The 20961-nt window shown below is 51.6% G+C and overlaps 1 protein-coding gene across 2 annotated transcripts; it reads left to right on the plus strand.

Annotated features, from left to right (window-relative positions):
- Positions 1–11149: 11149 nt before the first annotated feature.
- On the plus strand, positions 11150–20203 carry ZNF500 (zinc finger protein 500). Of its 2 annotated transcripts, none has more exons than XM_040635381.1 (6): positions 11150–11500; positions 12110–12607; positions 14218–14401; positions 14619–14686; positions 15893–16004; positions 17823–20203. In XM_040635381.1, the coding sequence occupies exons 2-6, from the start codon at positions 12206–12208 to the stop codon at positions 18506–18508; spliced, it is 1452 nt and encodes a 483-aa protein (XP_040491315.1). In that variant the 5' UTR covers positions 11150–11500; positions 12110–12205; the 3' UTR covers positions 18509–20203. The 2 variants fall into 2 exon arrangements, with proteins under 2 accessions (XP_040491315.1, XP_040491314.1); XM_040635380.1 differs by having other exon boundaries at positions 11391–11500; positions 15896–16004.
- The last annotated feature ends 758 nt before the right edge of the window (positions 20204–20961 follow it).

Below are 20961 nucleotides of genomic sequence, written 5' to 3' on the forward strand. Positions count from 1 at the left end.
AAGGTAACTATGTGAGGTGACAGATGTGGGGTGACAGACAGATTATTGTGGTGATCATTTCACAATATATATGTGTGTCAAATCATTACATTGTATACCTTAAACTTACACAAGGTTACTTTTCGATTATATCTCAATGAACCTGGAAGAAAAAAAAATTGAGGCAGTGCTATCATCATCGATGTGTTAATTCTACTCATAGATCTTTAGGGTCCAGTCTATGCTGCTACAGAGACTGACAGTTCANNAGGGAACAAAACCAAGTCACTGCCCTCAGGAGCGTGCACCTAGGTGGGACAAGATCCTAATAAATAAGTAAAAAGTGGGCATGATGAATACTAATGGATTCTTTGGCCCAAGTAAGGCATTTAAGGTGTATAGGACAGTAAGGTTTATAATTGGAGGAAGGGGTCAGGGAGGGCTCACTGGGAAAGGAACCTTGAGTAAAGATGTGAAGGAGCAAAGGAATAAGCCGCGGAGATAACTAGGGCCCTAGCATTAAACACAGGGGAAAGAAGCCACTGCTAGTGCAAAGGCCCTGGGGCAGAAGTATGCTAGACGTGTTCAAGGAAAAGCAAGGAGGCCTCTGTGGCTGGAGCAGCATGAGCCAGGAGAGAGGGAGGGAGTAGGGGGAAATGAGGACAGAGAGGTGGTGAAGGGCAGGCCCACAGTCTGTTGAATGAGTTCCCCATCATGACTCTGTGCAGATACAGAGTGATCGCCTAAGGACATTGATGAAGGAAAACAAGCAGCCGTAGAGAGCAGAGCAGATGGCAGCCCATGGGGCATGAATATCTCCATAAAGGTACTGAAGACCCCAGAACCAATGGTTGCTTCTGGGGAGGTCAGTTGCATTGGAGGTCAAGAACGGGAAGGAGACTTAATGTTTATTCTGTCTCCTTTCGTACTGTGTGGAATATCAGCTCTTGTCCCTTCCCTGAAAGTTAGGATCTGCTGCAATCAGGGACGCCAGTGGGTGCTGGCAGAAAGCCTCTAGCCTGCCTCTGCCACCCGCCTTCCCGGTCCCTCTGCTGCAGCCTCCCTCAGCCCCCAACAAGCTGCTCTTGTGGCGTGGCGTTCTCACCCAGCTGCCCTCCCTTCTTCACTGGGGCAAGCTTCTTTGCCGGGGGAGGGGCATTCCAGGGAGTGTTGATATTTCAGGGAGTGTTGGTCCTGCTCTCTGCCCATGACTTTACCCCCCAGCTCTGGAAGCTTTTGCCATGCCCACACTGACTCCTCCACTCCTGCGTGGCACAGACTCTTCGTTCTGTACCCAGGAATGGCCTCACATAGATCTCTTGTGCAATTCCTGCCCGGCACCCGCTGGCTGAGGGCTGAGGCCTCATCTGACACATCTTGGGATTTCCCAGGCCCAGCAAGCAAGGGTTCTGCCCCCTTTAAACTGCAGGACTTTACACAAGTCACCTGACACCCCGGAATAAATGTCCCCGTGTGTGAAACAGGAATAGCAACGACTCCCTGCCTCAGGGTTGTGCGTAGATAAACAGTTTTGTTCTGTAAGTGTGTCTGTGGTGGGGGCGGGGGGGGTTTGCATTGTGCAGGACATTAAGCAGGTTCATGTCATAATGATACAGTCATAATATTAAATAACAATAGTGAGCTTTTTTTTTTTCCCCAAGGGGAATCACAAAATCAATTCCCATATACTTGTACACTAAAATGTCAACCAGATTACATGCAAGGTATTCAAATTTATTCAAGAATGTTCATAGCAGCCCCAAATTGGAAACTGCAAATGTTCAGTGACAGGACAGTGGATAAACTGTGGTAAGAGTCATACAACGAAATGCTCCTTGGCAACAAAAAGGAGCCGACTGCTGATACACGCAGCAGCATGGAGGAATCTCACAGACCTAATGATGAGTGAAAGAAACCAGACAGCAAATAGAAGTACCGTATGGATGCCCTTTATAAAGTTCAAGAACAGGAAAAATCAATCTAAGGTGACAGAAATCAGATTTGTGGTTTCAAGCCAGAGTTGGGAGTACCGACTGGGGACGGGGCTGAGGGAGCCTTCTAAGGCATCGAAAAGGACTCATATCTTGATCTGGGTGGAAGTTACACAAGGATATTGATTTGTAAAATTCTTTGAATCATGCACTTGAGATTTGTGCACTTTACTTGATATATGTTAGACCTCAAATAAAAATCTTAGAAGGTAAGGAGAAATTTAAAGCAATTGAAATAGAAACAGTATACAAGTTAGCAGTGCACTTATTAAAAATCATTCATGGAAACATTTGCTAGGTTTCAATATTTCAAGACTGTAAATTCCCAATAACTATTTTGATGTTGGGTTTTTTTTTTAAGATTTATTTATTTATTTTGGAGAGAGAGAGAAAGAGAGCATGTGCAGGGGAGAGACAGAGAGAGGAGGAGAGAAAGAATCTTGAGCAAACAACCCACTGCGCATTGTTTAAAAAGCACGTTAGGAGGCACCGGGTGGCTCAGTCGGTTAAGTGTCTGCCTTCAACTCCGGTCATGATCCCAGGGTCCTGGATTGAGCTCAAGCCCCACATTGGGCTCCCTGCTCTGCGGGGAACCTACTTCTCCCTCTCCCTCTGCTTCTCCCCCGGCTTGTGCTCTCTCTCTCTCAAAAAAAAAAAAAAACTTTAAAAATAAATGAAAAGCACATTAAAACTTGCAGCTTATTCCCCCCTGCATGCCTTACCCATCACATCTCTCTCCAACCCCTGCCCCGAGTGCCATGGGCAATCACCATCCTGAATTTGGTGTTTATCTGATTCCCAAGCATTTCTTCACATTTTTGCTACATAGGTATATATCCCTAAATCACATACATTATGTTCTACATGTTTTCATAATTTATGGAAATAGTGTCATGCTGTCACTTTAAGCAAGTGACACTATTGCTCAACATCATCTCTTGTGATTTATCCATCATTCTGTTGATGGACATTTATCTTTTGCCATTACAAACAACACTGTTCTTTTTTTTTTTTTTTTAAGATTTATTTATTTGTCAGAGAGAGAGAGCGAGCACAAGCAGAGTGAGCGGCAGGCAGAGGGAGAAGAGGGCTCTCCGCTGAGCAAGGAGCCCGATGCAGGACTCAATCCCAGGACCCAGGGATCATGACCTGGGGACTGAGCCACCCAGGCGTCCACAAACAACACTGTTCTGAGGTAGTCTTTACTATTTGCAAAATTAGTGCATCTTAAGCCTTTATTACTTGTCAGGCGTTCTGTTTTGCCTCTTTTAATCAAAATGGTACCTGCTGTAGGAGATGTTATGATCTCCATTTTACTAATCAGTTTTTCTTGCTCTCTCTCCTTCAGCTGAACCCAATTAGCCCGCAGGCCCAGCTAATTCTGCTTCAGGAATCTCGGTCAGCTGCATGCCTTGTGACTACCACCATTGCTAGTATGACCTCAGCTCTGAACCACTCTGTGAGCTTCCAGCTGATTTCACCGTTCCCTCTGTTCTCCCTGAGATCTCTACTCCCCAAAACTTCTACCCTGCTACGACGCTATCCTGCTTGAAACCCAAAACTCTATTGGTTTCACATTGCTGTTAGGATAAAAGCCTCAATCTTCAGAACTTCCAAAGGCCTTCCTGCAGGGTCTCACCTCTCCAGCCTCATCTCCCAAGCTTCCCCCACCCCCCTGCACCTGGGCCATGCTTGTCTCCTTTCTGTCCTTCAAATGCACCCCAATCTCTCAGACCTTGCTCGGGATCTTCACACCTATTTTTCCTTCTGTGTGGAACCCTCTCCCCCAACTCCCTAGGTTAACTCTATGCTGTCCTCACACCTGCACTCAACTGTCACTTGAACCCAAAGGAGATCAAGTCCCCTCTTCTATACTCTTTGGCAGGATTTACCAAAAATACGACTAAATTACTTGTGCAATGATTTTGTCACCTTATGCCTCTTGTTACCAAAACCCAACTTCAGCTGCCTGTCCCTCCAAAGGCCAATACTCAAGGGATGAATATTGATTGGAAAGGAGTTTCATTCAGGAGGCCAGCCACCTGGGGAGAAAGTGGATTCTTGTCCAAAAGCCAACTCCCTGGTTTCTGCTAGCCAGGAAGGTTTTAAAGGGACAGGGGGCTGTTAATCAGTGAGGCGGTGCAGTGGCCTGATTCCCTGTGGATTTAGTGGTGCCTATTTACAGCTTTCAGTGCTTAAAGATTGCGCAAGAGGTCTAACTACTGTTCTGTGGCATGTGAGGGCTTTCTATTCTCCTTCTAGAAGGGGAAGTTAAGATTTTTAGATACCCAAGGAAGGTTGGTAAATCAATCGTATGAAATTAAGAACGCCTGTTAAAGATCACCACGCTAAGGGCGCCTGGGTGGCTCATTTGGTTAAGTATCTGCGTTTGGCTCAGGTCATGATCCCCCGGGTCTTGGGATTGAGCCCCACCTCGGGCTCCCTGCTCAGCCGGGAGTGTGCTTCTCCCTCTGCCTGCCTCTTTCCCTGCTCGTGCTCTCTGCCAAATAAAATCTTAAAAAATCACCATGCTAGTTACAAAGATCAAGGCAGTATCTTTCGGTAGAGTTTGAATATCATGAAAACAAGCGCCTGCTAACCACTACGGTAACGTCTGCGCCTAGCAGATGGGAGCACTCAGTATGCTTTGGGAAATATATATATCAACGATTTTGAACTTTTTACAACCTTGAACGGTTAACGTCCCCATTCACAGATGTGGAAACTGAGGCTGAGCCCAGGAGGGGCTGGCCCGGCCTCAGCTACCTGGACGCGGCCGCCCCGAGGATGAAGTTCCACCCTTCGAGGCCCTCGCAGAGCCGCGTCCCGTGGAGACCCCGAAGGAAGAGCTGCACCCCCACAGCACCCCGGAATCGCTCAGGTATTCGCCTCCCCGACGCGGCGCGACGCACTCTGGGAAGTGTAGTCCGGTCCTCTTCCCCGGCTCCGGCGACTTCCGCTTCCGGCGGGCACGGACTTCGCGCGAGCCTTGGGGAAAGACGCGTGAAAGCTGCAGCATTGGTGGTGCTTGTGGGTGGCTTGTGCGTGGCCGGGCCCTGGGTTCCCATCTTCGTTGCGCTCTTACTGTGTGCGGCGCACGGTCGCAGCCACCAGGCAGCGGCGGGACTCGAACCTGGACTGAGGCCCCTTCCTGGTCTCCCTGGGCGCGTCCCAGACGGGAGAAACGGGGCAGAGCGTGTTCAGCCAAAGAGGACAAGGAGACAGAGTCAAGTGTGGCTACCGAGTCAGACCTTAGGATGCCTGGGTTATTGTTGCGGTCTAGCGTGCTTTAGCCTGGTTCTTCGGGGCCGGGGTTCTGGAATCAAAGACGTGGGTCCCAGTCCCGTTTCTTTTGCTCCCCGGCTGTGTGACCCTCCTTGGGTTCAGTACTTAAAACTCGGAGCGTCAGGGGTTTTACCTGTAAAGAGCACACTACCCGTATTATTACTAAATTAAGAACAGACGGAGAGCAAGTGTGTACTGCCAGGTGCTCAGGAATTGGTGACCAATAGTATTATTTCAGAAAGCAGCAGGCATGGTACGTGGGTGGCTCATTCCGTTAAGCCTTGGCTTTTGGCTCAGGTCCTGATCCTAGAGTCGAGGGATGAGGCTCCCCATCGGGCTCCCTGCTTAGCGGGGAGTCTGCTTCGCCCTCTGCCCCTCACCCTGCTCATGCTCTCGCGCTCTCTCGATCTCTCTCTAATAAATAAAATATTTTAAAATAAGGGGGGGAGGAGGAGAAAAAGAGAAAGCAAGAGAGAGAAAGAAAAGGAAAAAAGGAAAAGAAGGAGGCCGGACAAGCTTGGGGCTATGCATTGATGGGGGAGGAGGAGGAGAAGAAAGGAAGGGAGGGAGGAGGGAAGAAAAGAGAGAAGGGAGGAAGGGAGGGAGGAAACCAGCAGGACAAGCTTGGGGCTATGCATTGACCTGAAGGTCTCTATCTCCTAGATAGACGGTGGGCCTAGGGCACTTGGCATCTTTTGCTCTTATCTTGAACAACTTTTGCCTTTAGAACCCCTCCTCCTGCTGCATGTTTCTTCATAACACTATCACCACCTGTTATTTTGTTTGTGTGTGCCAGACACAGCCCAGAAACTTGTTGATGTGTTTTGTTTATCTCACACAGGACTTAAAACCACTTTGAGTCTACATTCAAAATTAGTTTTCACCTGAACATCCAGATATCAGACTTCTTCAGTCAGACGAGCTGGCAGCATGGGCCCACGTCCCCCACTGCTCCCCACATCCCTGACACTGGCTTCCAGAAGCAGCTGCCATTGTCCCAGGTGTGTCTCTTGTAGTGGGGGAGAATCCCCATGCTCATGTCACTCTCCTATGTGGCAGTACCAAAGACCAAGATGGACACATGTTTTAAGAAAAATGGGGGAGAGCAAGTCTCTTTGTGGATAGCATGAATATTCCAGAATGTTGGGTGTGCCAGCTGTCTGTGTTGAAAGGCCAGTCTTGCCTCCCTCCCTGGCCCTGGTCTGAACTGGGTGGTGGTCTGAGGACCGAGGAGCATCATGGGTCATTCTAAGGACTGGCAGTGTTTGGGGGGTCTAGACTGAATTATGTCTCCCCAAAACATATGTTGAAGCCCTAACCCCTAATGTGACTATATTTGGAGAGAGGATCTATAGGAGGTAATCAGGTTAAATGAGGTGATATGGATCAGGCCCTAACCTGATAGGACTGTGGCCTTACTAAGAAGAGGAGCCCTATTAAGAGGGATCACTCTGCCATGTGAGGACACAGAACGTAGCAGTCTGCAAGCTGGAAGAGAGCTCTCATCAGGGACCGAATCCACCGACACCTTGATCTTGGACTTCCAGCCAGAAATAAATGTGTGTGGTCTAAGGCTCCCAGTCTCTGTGGTATGCTGTTATGGCAGCCTGAGTAGACGAAGGCACCGTGTTTCCCAAAAGGAGCGTGTGAATCTTCCACCCATTCTGAGTGATGCCTGGGCTGACCACAAACAGTTTAGCAGATGTCGTCCCCATGAGTAAGGATTTCCAAGCATGCCTGGTGGTCCTTGAATCCCCCTTCTTCCTCCACACTCCAGCCTCTTTTATCCTGAAGGCAGCTCTCCCTCGGAGGAATGGTCATGCTTTGCAAGGCTGTTCTTACCTGACTGCTTCTCATTTGGCCTGCTGGCTATAGGGGTAAGACAAAGTTTCAAATGCTGGGTGGTTGAGGGTGTAAACAGTGGCTATCTCCTGCCTCCCTGTTAACTAACGTATCCTCTCCTCTGTCTCAGATTTAAAAATGGAACCAAAACATAGGCCGACTCCAAGGAGAGATTTCCCAGCATTCTCAGCAAGCGCTCTTTTCCCTCGTCCTTTGTATTCATGAAAATACTAACAATACTAATGTTTCTAATGTTTACTGACTGCTTCTAGCTTTCACCCTAGAGTAAAGTGTTTTAATGTACTAGATCGTTTAATCCTAGTAAGTATCCTCTGGGGCACAGGTATTGTCTGTCTCCATTTATACCACCATCATGTTTGTGAATTAAGTTTGTATAAGGCTGGGCAGCAGACGTCAATGTCTGAAGAAGAAATTCCTCTCATTCATTTATTTAGTCATTCAGCAAATATTTACTGAGCACCTCTACGAACCAAGCAGATCTGCCTAATGTGTTTAGAAAATCAGAGGGTATTTTGGCCCCAAGTGGCCCCAAGTGGCCCCCTCAAAGGATAACCTTGTGGCAGGACCAGAGTCTTCCAAGAAATCATTCAGATATTTATTCCAAGGCAGGGCTGTGATTACCTGGCTAGTGTTCAGGAGAACCTTAGGGGAGTGGTTGGTGCAGCAGGCTCAGGAGTGGACCTGCCTGAGTTTGACTTGGCTTTTCACTTTTCTAGCTGTGTGGCCTTTAGCAGGGCTATGCCCTCTCTGAGCCTTAGTTTAGTCAATGAAAACATGTTGATATCTATACAAGAGAGTCATTGTGAAGATTTAAGTAGCACAGTAAAAAAAAAATCCCCTGGACTTAGGAGGTGCTTAAAAAACACTAGCTTTGGGGGGCGCCTGGGTGGCACAGCGGTTAAGCGTCTGCCTTCGGCTCAGGGCGTGATCCCGGCGTTATGGGATCGAGCCCCACGTCAGGCTCCTCGGCTATGAGCCTGCTTCTTCCTCTCCCACTCCCCCTGCTTGTGTTCCCTCTCTCGCTGGCTGTCTCTCTCTCTGTCAAATAAATAAATAAAATCTTAAAAAAAAAACAAAAAAAAACACTAGCTTTGGGACCCCTGGGTGGCTCAGTCGGTTAAGCATCTGCCTTTGGCTCAGGTCATGATCCTAGGGTCCTGAGATCGAGTCCTGCATCGGGCTCTTTGCTCAGTGGGGAGCCTGCTTCTCCCTCTGCCTGCTGTTGCCCCTGCCTGTGTTCTTTCCATCTGACAAGTAAATAAATAAAGTCTTTAAAAAAAAAAAAGTTAGCTTTTACTATTGGCTCATGGAGGCCTTAGAAAAATTGTAGGGGCACCTGGGTGGCTCAGTTGGGTCTTAGTTTCGGCTCAGATCATGATCTCAGGATCCTGGGATGGAGGCCCAAGTCAGGCTCTGCACTCAGTGAGGTGTCTGCTTCAGGATTCTCTCTCTCTCTCTGCCCTTTCTCTCTATCTCCTCTAATATTAAAAAAAAAAAATCTTAAAAGTGTAATAAAATACCCATTATATATCAGTTTTGGGGCATGGTAGCTCTCTGATGACTCTCTTAGAGAATTTAGTCAAATTAGCTAAACTATTTGACTTGCATATTGAGTTTCTGTTTCTCAGTCACTCGGACATTGAGAAATTGCTACCAAAGATGACAGCTTTCGGAGAGCTTGATTGTACACCCTGTTTTCCCTGTCACAATTAAATAATAAGAGCAAATGTGAGCTGAATCAATGCCTCGTATGTGATGCTGGAACTGTGTCATCGGTCTGAAGCGATCTTCCCCTCTGTCTTCAGAGAAGGATATGTGCGTGCTGCAAACTTCTGTGAGTATGACGCTACCATTTTAATTTGAACTGTTTTATAGACTCCATGAAAACAAGCTACAGTTATAAATAATGATATGTGTATATAACTATAAATACTTTTCATTCAGACTATGAACAATGCTTGGGGCCTTCGTGGACCCACGGACCTCTTACAGGAACTCCACGGCACCAGGTCTCCAAGACCCACACACGGAGACCCACGTATTTCATCTCATTGCGGCTGCAAGTCATGAAGCTAGAGCCAATGCTTAAGGAGCATTTGTTATGTGCTGGACATTGTCACAGGTGCTTTACAAACATAATCTCATCTAATCCCACAGTCCCTCAGCCCTCTGAAGTTGGAGCTTTGGCAATCCCCATTTTATTGGTGAGGAGGGTAAGGCGTACCTAGTTAATAAGTGGTGGAACCGGGATTTGAAGCCCTGGTCTGGGTGTTTGTCTGTGGAGGCCCAAATTCATCCTAATTTACATTTGTTAGGCACTACATGTTTGCGTCTCCCACAAAGTAGAATTAAGACCGGAATCTGAGGGGCACCTGGGTGGTTCAGGTCATGATCCCAGGGCCCTGGGTCCAGCCCCTTGTCGGGCTCCCTGCTCAGCGGGGAGTCTGCTTCTCCGTCTACCCCTCCACTCATGCGCTCTCTCTCTAAAATCTTTTAAAAAAGACAGAAATCCTAAACAAACAAACACAAAATCCTGAGCAAAGCAGAAATTTGTCCTTTAAATCTCTGTTGGTTGTAGTCGCTGAGAATTTCCCAGACAGGAGAGGGCCAGGGCTATGTCAGCCAGGCCTTGGTCACTACATAGACTCGCTAACTTCTGTACATATGGCTCTGAGGAGAAGATGCCTCTCCCCACAGCTAACCAGGAGGCAGTTAGAAAGTGGAAGGCATGGCACAACTTTGGAAATGCTGGCGTCCCCACACCTCTCTGCTCCCTTACACAGAATCCAGCACCCTCTGCATCAGATCATGGTCAGGCAGTGCTACAGAACCTGCTGATTTCCCCTCAGATTCTCCATCAGCCTCTTCTGTTTTCCTCCTTTTCCCTTTCCTACTTTATTTGTTCTCTCTTTTCCCTCCCCTGCTACATACTCCCCGTGACTTGTTCAAAGTTCCCCCTTGCACATCCTCCCAAAGCAGACTGAGCGCAGGCCTCTTGTGTTGGACTTAAGCACCAATTCTCTGAGTCGCTCTACACTTTGGTGTTAGTTCATTCTAACATCCCTGACCAGCAACCCCATGTTGAAGGAGAAACTGAGGCATATTGGTCCTTTCTTCAGGCCCCACCACAAGACTGTGGAGGCCTGGGACAGTCCTGAAATCTGCCCTTAAAGATGCCTCCCACTCAGGAAGGGGCAGTGTCCAAAAATCAGTCATGGGCAGCCCAGTGTCTTGTTCTGCTCAGCGTGCTCACAATAAAAACTGCATGTTGGATATAGTGGGGAAAATGAAACATGAGAGAGAATAGAGTAGGATGGGAAGAAAAGCTAGTGGGAGGATGGGGTCAGGTGCTAGGTCCGGGATGCCAGAGTTGGTCCTTATCAGTGATGATGTTTATGGAGCACTTATGATGTGCTGGGCAGGTAACGCTCACCATGACCCTTTACCTGCTTAAAGGGCCAGGGGCTTAGTCTCCCCAAGGCTGGACAGCAACACCAGGGACCATCTGTCTAGTTCACCCCCTATTCACGGTGCCCACTTGGTACAAAGCAGAGCCCAATAAATATTTGTTGATTAAACTAACAAAGAAGAGAAACAAGCAGTTGGTACCCAAGATGCCCCAAGGAAGTCACTTTCTGGGTCTTCACTTCCTAGTCTCTAAAATTAAGGAGGTGTGGACTAGGACAGATGCCTGGGTTCCATCCTCATCGCAGCTCTCCACTTACTGAGTATGTGTGACCTTCAGGTCACTGAACCTCTGCGTGCCTCCTTTCCTCATCTATAAAATATGGCTAATAGTACCTACCTCCCGTGGTTGTTTGAAAGATGAATTGTTGATAATTGGAAAGTACTTAAAACAGAGCCTCGTACATACAAAGTACCATATAAGTAGAAATGTAAATTCACAAGCCCCCTCCCACAGTATGCTTTTCTCAGGCCAGGGGAGGGCGGTTGGAAAGGACATGGGGAGAATGGCCTAGAACCTGCGGAGCATCAAAACCCTCGCCTGCTGACTGAAGGTGCAAGGACTACTTTACCCACAATGCCTCCCGCCGTGCCCGCCCACGGGGGCTCCCTCTCACCCCTTACAGCGGGTCGGCCAGCAGTCCAAGGACTACGTTGCCCACAATGCCCCCCGTGCACCCGCCTGTCCAGACTCATTCCCACACTCGACAGCCCCCTCGTCCAATGGCGCGAGGACTCCATTACCCACAGTGCTCCTGTGGGCCCGCCCACAGCGGGCTGAGCCCGTGGCTCGCGAGGAGTGGTTTGGGGCGTTCGTTGTGCGGATTTGTCAGTCTTGTCTGGAAGGTCTCCAGCCCTTGCCCGCTGCGCTTCCCGCGCCCGCCGTCCTGCTCCCGGCCCGGCCTGCCGCGCTGCGGGTGAGTGCGGACGCGGGGCGCGGTGTCCCACCTCGAGCCTCTATCCCGTGGCCCGTGCCGGAGCCTGGGTTTGTGTTCGGCCTGGGCCACTGCTCACCCTCCACCTGAGTTGAAGAGGCCGTTGTAGTCACTGAGAATACCCCCAGTCGGGGGTACCCGGTGGGCCTTCGGGGCTTGCCGAGCCCGAAATTGGGGGTCAGGTCGTGACAGAATCCGCGTCCTCCTGGGCAGAGGGGGCCCTGGTTCTCACCATATTTCCAAGGGGACCCCAGCCCAGAGGGGCCAACCGTAATAATGAAAACAGCGCTCCTTGAACTCTGACCCCGTTCCAGGCAATGCGCAAAACCCTTTCCAAAAACCCCGTTTGGTCCTCTCAGAAGCCTCTGTGTAGGGGTATCATTCTCTCTACTTTTTGAATGAGGAACCGAGGCTTTGAGTAATTGGCGAGGGAATTAGCAGGTGGAGTAGCAATAAGGACGCTTTGATTTACTGCAGCCCTTTTCTTTTGCCAGTGAGGGTGAGGTGGCTCTGGGGCAGGGGCAGGACCTTAAGGGTAGATGCTTATCTAGCCCTAACACTGCACCAAATGATTTTATTGTTTCTCCACAGAGCCCGGCAAACATCATTTCCAGTGTCTGGCCAGAGGCACAGGGAGAGACAAGTTTGAGCCCTGAGGTACAAGAAAGCAAGACCTGCCCCCAAACAATGGCAACCACACCTGGTCTCCAGCCTCCACTGCCCCCGGAGCAAGACGAGATCCTGATTGTGAAGGTGGAGGAGGATTTCTGCTGGGAAGAGGAGCCCTCCCTGGAGTCCGAAGACCCCAGCCCTGAGACATTCCGCCAGCTCTTCCGGCTCTTTTGTTACCAGGAGGTGGCCGGGCCACGGGAGGCCCTGAGCCGCCTCTGGGAGCTCTGCTGCCGCTGGCTGCAGCCTGAGATGCGCACCAAGGAGCAAATCCTGGAGCTGCTGGTGCTGGAGCAGTTCCTGATGGTGCTGCCAGGGGAGATCCAGGCCCGGGTGCGGGAGCAGCAGCCGGAGAGTGGTGAGGAGGCCGTGGTCCTCGTGGAAGGGCTGCAGCGGGAGCCCAGGAAACAGAGGCAGCGGGTGAGGTGGGGGGCAATTTGGCCCTGAGGTGAGGAAATGGGGCCCCAAGACCTCAGGTTCCTGCTCCTGAGGTCTGCATTCCTTGGGCTCTGGAGCCACGGCCTGCCTTGGTCATTGGGGGGAACTGGGGCTCCCTGCACCTGTGAATTGAAGAAGGCAACTGCAAAGTGTTTCTCAGCCTTGGCCGATGGGTGTAAACCCGTCGATTAAGCACATGTAGCCCCACTAGCCCTCTCTGAGCTGTGTGGTTTGGTTCTTTAACATCATCCCAGCAGAGGTCAGACACAGGTTTTGATGGGAGGGAGCCTGGAGACCTTCCCAGGCAGGGCCCTGGGTGTTGAAGAGATCCCAGAATGAGGAGCACTGGGAAGAAAAAGCAGGGGCTGGTGGATACCCTGCTTAGAGCCCCTACTTGCCCCCAGCCTCTCTAGAGCTGTGTCATCCCATGCAGTGGCTACCAGCCACATGTGATTTTTTAAATTAACACTAAATAAAACGTCAGATGTTGTTCCTAAGTCACACCGGCCACATTTCAAGGGCTTAGTCGTCACACTTGGCCAGTGGCCACTGTACTGGATGCTAGACGGCGAAGACATAGGACACATTGTCATCGTGGAAAGTTCTGTGGGCAGCACCACTCTAGAGCATGCTCCCAACTTCTAACAAAATTTGAGGAGTGGGAGGTCTCACAAATTCCTCTTGCTCCGATTAGATTAGTTCTTCCAGATTAAATATTTGGCAAATGAGGACAGGTGATCTTTTTCCCTGTGGTAGTGCCATTGGCCACACACTGCTTTTTCTTTTGTCCAGCAGTATAAACACATCCCCCCAAACTTGATCACAGTGTGAGCTGATTGCAGTAAGCAAATCCTGCTCTCATGGTGGCCAACAAGAACTCAGGATCCCTTCCCAGCCCTTCCAGCCTTGGCATTGGGTTCTTAGCATGGCTTCCCTCTGTCTCCGTGCACCCCATAACCTCTGGGGACTGTCTCCTCTTAGAGGTGTGCAATGTTGAGCCTGACACAGGGATCCCTGGCACTTGTTTCACAGTTCCCTGGGGATTTCTCTTGTCCCAAATACTGTTGCAGAGCTTAGTAAACTCTGAGATGCAAGTTCATCCTGTTTACCTTCTCTGAAATTGGGAAATAGATTGTTTCAGAGCGCTGGTAGGTGACTTCAAAAAACAGCCGTGCAATAGCGTGAACTTCTGAAATGAGACCTGATTCAGGATCGTCCTGGCCCAGGTCTATTGGGAGCACCAAGGAAGGAAGGATAAGAGTGTGACAATGACATCAGTGCAGTGTGATGGGGAGAGACCAGGGAGACTCACACAGGGACAGAGCAGGTCTCACTCCATCCTGCTTGGGAGCCTGACTTCTTCCCAGCTCACATTCCTTCTCCCAGCCTGTCTGGAGGGAGGACTGTGCCATGTGGAGGATCATGGGGGCAAGCAGGGGGAGGAAGCCCTGGGCAGGGGGGAGGTGAGGCACAGCTGGGCAGAGCCTGGGAACAGGATGGCCAGGGGTGCCTGAGACAAAAGTGGTTGGGCACCTTATGGGTTTCCTCCTAACCTTCTGGGAGCTGGTGGATAGATCTCTGTCTGCATGCAGGGCCTGGAGGTGTTCCCTGATGATGTACTGCCCCACGGGACAGGAGAACAGTGCTTGAAACACCAAGTGGAGGCCAGGCCAGAGGTGCTGTCTCTGCAGGAAGGGTCTGGGTGCTTCAGCCAGCAGCCCCCAGCCCAGCGGAGCCGCAGACCAAAGAGGGGCCCCCAGCTCCGGCCAAAGAGGGGTGAGTAGCCATCACTCTAGAAGACAGAAGCCCTGCAGGGGAAGGAGGAGAGTGAAGGGGGTGTCACAGGAGGCTGGGTCTCTGTGCATGTGGGAAGGGCAGGTTCCTGCCTGGGAGCTGAGCATAGGTGGGGAGTAGTTGCACCTGTCTGGGCCTTCGTTACTGTGTGCACAGGTGGGCTCTGTGGCCTCCTCTGAAAACTCTGCTCTTTTCCCAGGCCCAGAGGCCTCCCAGCATCAGGAGATAGCGGCATCAGCTACATCCTTTGTTTCATCCTGGTCCCGGGTGAGTGGGGATTCCCGGTCTGCAGCATCCCTGTGTGTCTCCTGCCTTGTTATGGGAACACTTCTCTCCCGTGCCAGGTCCATCTCTCAGAGGTGCTCCCTTGTGGAATGGCCCTTTTACCCCAACTTTCTCCTCCCGAAAGTCTTCTCTTGGATGCTGTCTTCTATTAAGTGTGTCCCAGAGGATTCTGGGGCTTAATGGTGAGCTGGGGCAATTGCTTCAAACCCAGCTGGGCACTAGACTCTTGGGACTTTGGGTAAAAATATAGATTCCTCCCCCAGCTCTCGCCTGGAATCGGAGTCTCCTTTACTTGTTTGTGTAAATACTAGCTTTATTGAGGGGCACCTGGGTGGCCCAGTTGGTTAAGCATCTGAATTTTGATTTCAGCTCAGGTCATGATCTCAGGGTCGTGAGATCAAGCCCCATGTCAGGCTCCGTGCTCAGTGGGGAGTCTGCTTAAGATTCTCTCTCCCTCTGCTCCTCCGCCTGCTCATGCTCACTCTGGCTCGTTCTAAAGTAAATAAATAAATCTTTTAAAAAATAACAGCTTTAATGAGGTTTAAATACCACGCAGCTCAGCTGTTTAGAGTGCATAGCATTTAGCGTATTTATAGAGTTACGCAATCATTATCACAATCCTCAAAACGGTTTCCTCCCCAGGACACCCCATACCCATTAGCAGCCCCTCCCATTCCCCCTTCCCCAGCTCCTGGCAACCTACTTTCTGTCTCTCTGGATTTGCCTCTTCTAGACATTGTTTGCTTGGGTTTTAATCTGCTTAGGTCAGTCTGGTGCTAGATTTGGAACAACTGGCCTAGAGGCATCCTGAGGTTCCCAAGACAGCCCACTAGGGTCTCAGGGCTGGTTGAGCTGAGGCAGGGCATGCCTAACTTGTGCCCGTGGGGAACCAGCAGTGGAACCAGCAGCTCCAGACAGTGGATCTATCTGCACTGTCTCTGGCCCAGCAGCAGTGGGACAGCACGGCAGTGACAGTGTCTTCCCAGGGAGCAGGATTCAGTAGTTCTGTGAGCGGAGCCTGAGGAGGGGTAGATAACAGCATATGGAGAGGGAAAGTGTTGGAGAGAGGAAGTGGGGGGAGGCAAAGCAGGACCCACCATTGTGATACAGGTGGAAGGGATGGGCGAGCCCACCAGGCTGGCCCACGTGGTGGAGCAGTGGCATGGGATTGAGTGGCTTGCGTTCCAGCAGGTGCCAGTGACCTTGGAGGACATGGCGGCGTACCTGTCCCAGGAGGAGTGGGAGTGCCTGGACCCGGCTCAGCGGGACTGCAGCTGGGACGTGCTGCCAGAGAACAGGGGTAACTTGCTAATCAGTGGCGTGTCTGATGTGGGCCGGTCTCGGAGGGTGCCTCCTTCCCTTAGGCTGGCTGTGGCCGGCTTGGCGTTTCCCAGCAGTTGTGTGTGGGCCTCGGGGACCCAAGGCCCAGCATCTCCCTGCCCAGTATCTTCCATGTCTCCCCACATCTTACAAAAGCCAGTTCAACAGTTCTCAGGCTGCAGTGGCCTGAGGGATCACTGGAGAGTATGTTGAAATAGGAACTCACACCCCATGCCCAGGTGGGTTCGGTGGGGCAGGGGCACTCCCTGAGAGTCTGCTTAGCAATCAGCTGAGTGCAGCCTGCAAAGCCAGGGTTGCTAGTGACCCGTCAGGGGCCCAGCTGCAGTGGGGAGAGTATGGCTGCTCACCTCACCCCAGGCAGGTGCCTGGAGCTGTCCTGGGTTCCTTGTTCTTTTGTTCCTTCACCCACATGGTTGGTCCAGTTTCACTTTAGCCTCTGTGTTGCCTGTGGCTCCCATGGGTAGAGTGGCTCCTGGCAAGGCCTTGGCCATCCACAGGTTCTCTTTACCGCCCCCGCCCCCGCCCCCATCCCCAGCTCACCTCCCAACACTATTCCTTCTGCTTTCCTGCTCAGCTCATCTTGACACTCCGGATACCCATTCACTCCCTGAAACAGGTTCTGAAGGAATTGAGATGCTTCTTCCTATCAGTAGGGTTTCTTCAGAGAAACAACCAAAAGGTGTGTGTGTGTGTGTGTGTGTGTGTGTGTGTGTAAGTTAAGACATTTATTTTAAGGAATTGGCTCATAGGATTGTGGAGGCTGGCAAACCCAGAATCTATAGGACAGGACCGCAGGCTGGAAATTTGAGTGAGAGCTGATGTTGTGGTCCTGAGTCTGATATCTGCAGGGCAAGCCAGCTGACTGGAAACCCCGGCAGGATTTCTGTGTTGCAGTCGAGGCAGAATTCCTTCTCTGGGGGAGGCACCTGGGTGGCTCAGTCAGTTAAGTGTCCAGCTTGATTTCAGCTCAGGTCATGATCTCAGCGTTGTGAGATCAAGCCCTGCGTCGGGCTCTATGCCGGGCATGAAGCCTGCCTAGGATTCTCTCTCTCCCTCTGTCCCTTCCTGGGAAACCTCAGGTTCTGCTCTTAAGGCCTTCAGCTGATTAGATGAGGCTCACTCACGGTATGGAGGGTGATCTGCATTATCTACAGTCAGTTGATTGTGGATGTTAAGCAGATCTACACATAACATCCTGAGAGATTATTTAGCCTGACTGTGGTGCCATTGTTTGGTTAAACACCAAAACACTGTTGCCACTGGGGCTGTAGAATTCTCTGTTACGATGTCATCTTGTGAGCTATACATGTTCACCAGCATCCCTGGCCTCCACCCACTAGATGCCAGTTGCAACACTTTTCTCCCCAGTTGGGACAACCAAAAATGTCTTCAGACATTGCCAAGTGCCCTCTGAAGGCCACCATTGCACCCGGTGAGAACCCTGACCTAAACTTTATGAACCCAGACTCCAGAGCCCGCCCTGTAACTTACTAGCCGAGTGACTCTGGGTAAGTTCCTTCACGCCCCTGTGCCTCAGTTCCCTCATCTTATAATGGGGCAGTAACAGCACCCACCTCACTGGCGTTGTGAGGGTTTCACAAGCCGCTGGCTGTGGTTCATTATCTCCGTTCAGGGTCTGACTGACACTCCCCTGCTAAGTGCTCTGAGGCTCACTCTCGTGTTCCTCAGGTGGGACGGCCGCCCAGCCTCTGCCATCTTACTAGAAGCATCCCCTCTCCCCGTGAATGCCTCAGGGACTGTGCTTTCTCTGTCCCAGGGCTTGTGCCGCCACTTGAGGATGGAGAGGACCCTGGGGAGGATGTGTCGATGAGAAGGGAGCAGGACCGAGAGCCAGGCAAGAGCATGACCAGGCCTGAGAAGCCTCTGGAAGGGGGAGGACCCCGACACGTTGAAAAGCCTTATATGTGCCCCGAGTGCGGCAAGGGCTTTAGCAAGACGTCCCACTTGACCAAGCACCAGCGCACACACACCGGGGAGCGGCCCTACAAATGTCAGGTGTGCGGGAAGGGCTTCAGTGACCGCTCCAACTTCAGCACGCACCAGAGGGTCCACACGGGCGAGAAGCCGTACGCGTGCGCGGAGTGCGGGAAGCGCTTCAGCCAGAGCTCCAGCCTGGTCATCCACCGCAGGACGCACACTGGGGAGCGGCCTTACGCCTGTGCCGAGTGTGGGAAGCGCTTCAGCAACAGCTCCCACTTCAGCGCGCACCGGAGGACACACGCAGGCGAGAAGCCCTTCATGTGCCCGGCTTGTGGCAGGGGCTTCCGCCGGGGCACGGACCTGCACAAACACCAGCGGACCCACAGTGGAGAGCAGCACCTGCCGGGCCCGCAGAGCCACACGGCGAGGCTCCAGGAGGCCCCCAGGCCAAAGCCCAGCCGCCACTCATTGAGCTGCCAGCTTCCGGGGACCCATTCAGAATTTCAAGGTCAGAGTTCATGAAGCTGCTGGAGTTACTGTCTTGGAACCAGAACCCTAATCTGAAGGCATTTCAGACTCACCCTTTTTGCCCCTGGTGGGGGCCCAGCCCATGGCCGTGGGACATTTCAGGTGCCCAGGCCGAGGAAAGAGTCCGGCCATTGAGTTAGGCAGTGACGGCTGGACATGGAGCAGTGGACCTTGGTCCTGGGGCCACTGTACCAGTGACCACAGCCTAGGTGGCTCACCACCCCAGGGATGGATTCTCACTGTTCAGGAGGCCAGAAGTCCAAACTCAAGATGGGGACAGGGCTGCTTCCTCCAGAGGCCATGACGGGAGAGACCGTCCCACGCCTCTCTCCTGGCTTCTGGTGTTGCCAGCATTCCCTGTGTTCTTGGCTTGTGGCCACATCGCTCCCGTCTCTGCCTCTTCTCTGCTCTGGTGTCCTCTTCTAAGGGCACAGTCATTTCGATTTAGCTCCCCGACCCATCCAGAATGACCTCGTCTTAATTACATGTCCAAAGACCCTATTTCCAAATAAGGGTGCATTCTGAGGTTGTGGATGAATGTGAAGCCGGTGACACTTGTCAACTCACTTCGAGGAAACCTCAATGGCTCCAGTTCCTTGCAGTATTAACATACCCCAGCCTTCCCTGGCCTCCTACCTTCCCCTCCAGCCTCACCACACTCAGTATGTGGCCTGGGGGGCTTTTTCCGAATCCTTGTGGTGTCAGCAGGGCAGTGGGGTGAGTTGGGGGTCACCTTCATAGATCCACGGCTGTTCTAAAGGATGAAGGCCTGGTGTGGGAATATTTCCCTGATACCCCATCTTCCAGGCTCCTCCAGCCCGTGAGGAAGCCTGTGGATTTGACTAGCCTTGCCATCTGTCCCCAGGGCAGGAGTTTAGGGTTGCCTTTGCTCCAGCCCCAAGTGGCCAGGACACAGGCAGCCTTGGCTGCCCCACTTGGTCTTTCAAAGACAGTCATGCCTCTGATCTGTTCACATCCACTCTCTCCTGGGCAGCCGAGGGGAGCAGGAGAGAGTCCTTGTTCTGTTTTGTCATCACCGGAGTCTTGGGGCAGCTGCTAAAACCATTTGGTTCTGGAACATTCCATGCAGAGAGTATGGCAGTTTACCATGGCGGGGTCGCCTTGGACCTTGTGCTGTGCTCCATTCTGTTTGTCACTCAATCACTGTAGGTATTTTCCACCTTTCAGCGTAACCCAGGTTCCAGGGTGTGTGATCTGTTCTTGGTTCCCTTAATAAACAAAGTCAGTCCCTCTGGCCTTCTGAGGTCTGCCCTGTGTGTTCTCCAGAGAAGGGGCCACGCAGTTGAAGCATGGTTTTCACTTCTAGGCCGGCTTCCAGGGCTCTTGAGCACGCCTGGTGTTGCCAACCACCCACCTTCCCCATGCGGCCATGAGTCTGTGGGCTCACTTCTGTCATGTCCAGGCTGGTGCCGGAGTGGCCGCCCGCTTCCTGGCCTGGGCACATTAGTCCCTGTTGCAGAATATTCTCTCCTGCAGTCCTAGGACATAGGGCTTTTGTGACACTCCTTTTATAGATGGGAAACTGAGGCCTTGAGTGTTTCCAGCACCTTGTCCAGGTGCAGAACTGGCTTTGAACTCAGATCTGAACTCCTACCACATCATCTGCTTGGCTTTCCTTAATGGTCATTCACCCAGTTGAACTTGGAACAAAGAGTTTATTTTCTCTCATTTTGTGAAACATCCTTAATGAACTTCCTGGCATTGAAAGGGGTAGAGATGGGGAGGATGGGTTTAAAGGAAAAAAAGCTGGCCGTTGCTCTTGACAGGCTGCATGGGTGGAGGTGGTCATGTTTAGTCTGCTTGCCCAGCACCTGAGCCCTGACTGCACTGCATGTGCCCTGGAGCAGAGAGGGTGAGGGGCTTTTGCAGATGGGCAAGACCCTGGAGCCCAGGTGACTTCCTGTGGCCGTGGTGGAAGCTGCCTTGCCCCTGGCCCCTCATCATTGCAGGTGGTGGCTGGTGTGGGTGCCCCCAGGGCCATATCAGGTGGGGTTTGTGGCCCTGATCGTGGCTGGCTGAGGCCAGGCAGAGCTGGCCTTGCCCGGTGCAGGGCTTGATGGAAAGAGACTCTTACTCATCCTCAGCACATGCTAGCAGGTGGTGACCCCAGCTGAATGCTGGAACACATGCTCAAATGCCAAGGACTCTGCCAAGTCACAGGGGGACTCGAGATGACTGCTCTTCCTGTGGGGCAGGTGGGGCAGAGTGGGACAGAGACTTTGAGAAGCAGAATCTCGGAAACAAGTTGATGAGAGAACAGAGGTAGCCACAGATCAGGGCTTCAGCCTGTTGGGGACAGCAGGGCTGAGAACAATCTGAAAGGACTCTGAAAATGAGGGGCGGTGGGGGAAAATGCTTGCAAAGTAACAGGAAGGATGTCGTCCACAAGGCGGGGCACTGCTCTGTTCCGTGGAGACCGTTTGGGT

Source organism: Ursus maritimus, unplaced genomic scaffold (assembly GCF_017311325.1).
Source record: "Ursus maritimus isolate PB19 unplaced genomic scaffold, ASM1731132v1 scaffold_2, whole genome shotgun sequence".
NCBI classification, from domain to species: domain Eukaryota; kingdom Metazoa; phylum Chordata; class Mammalia; order Carnivora; family Ursidae; genus Ursus; species Ursus maritimus.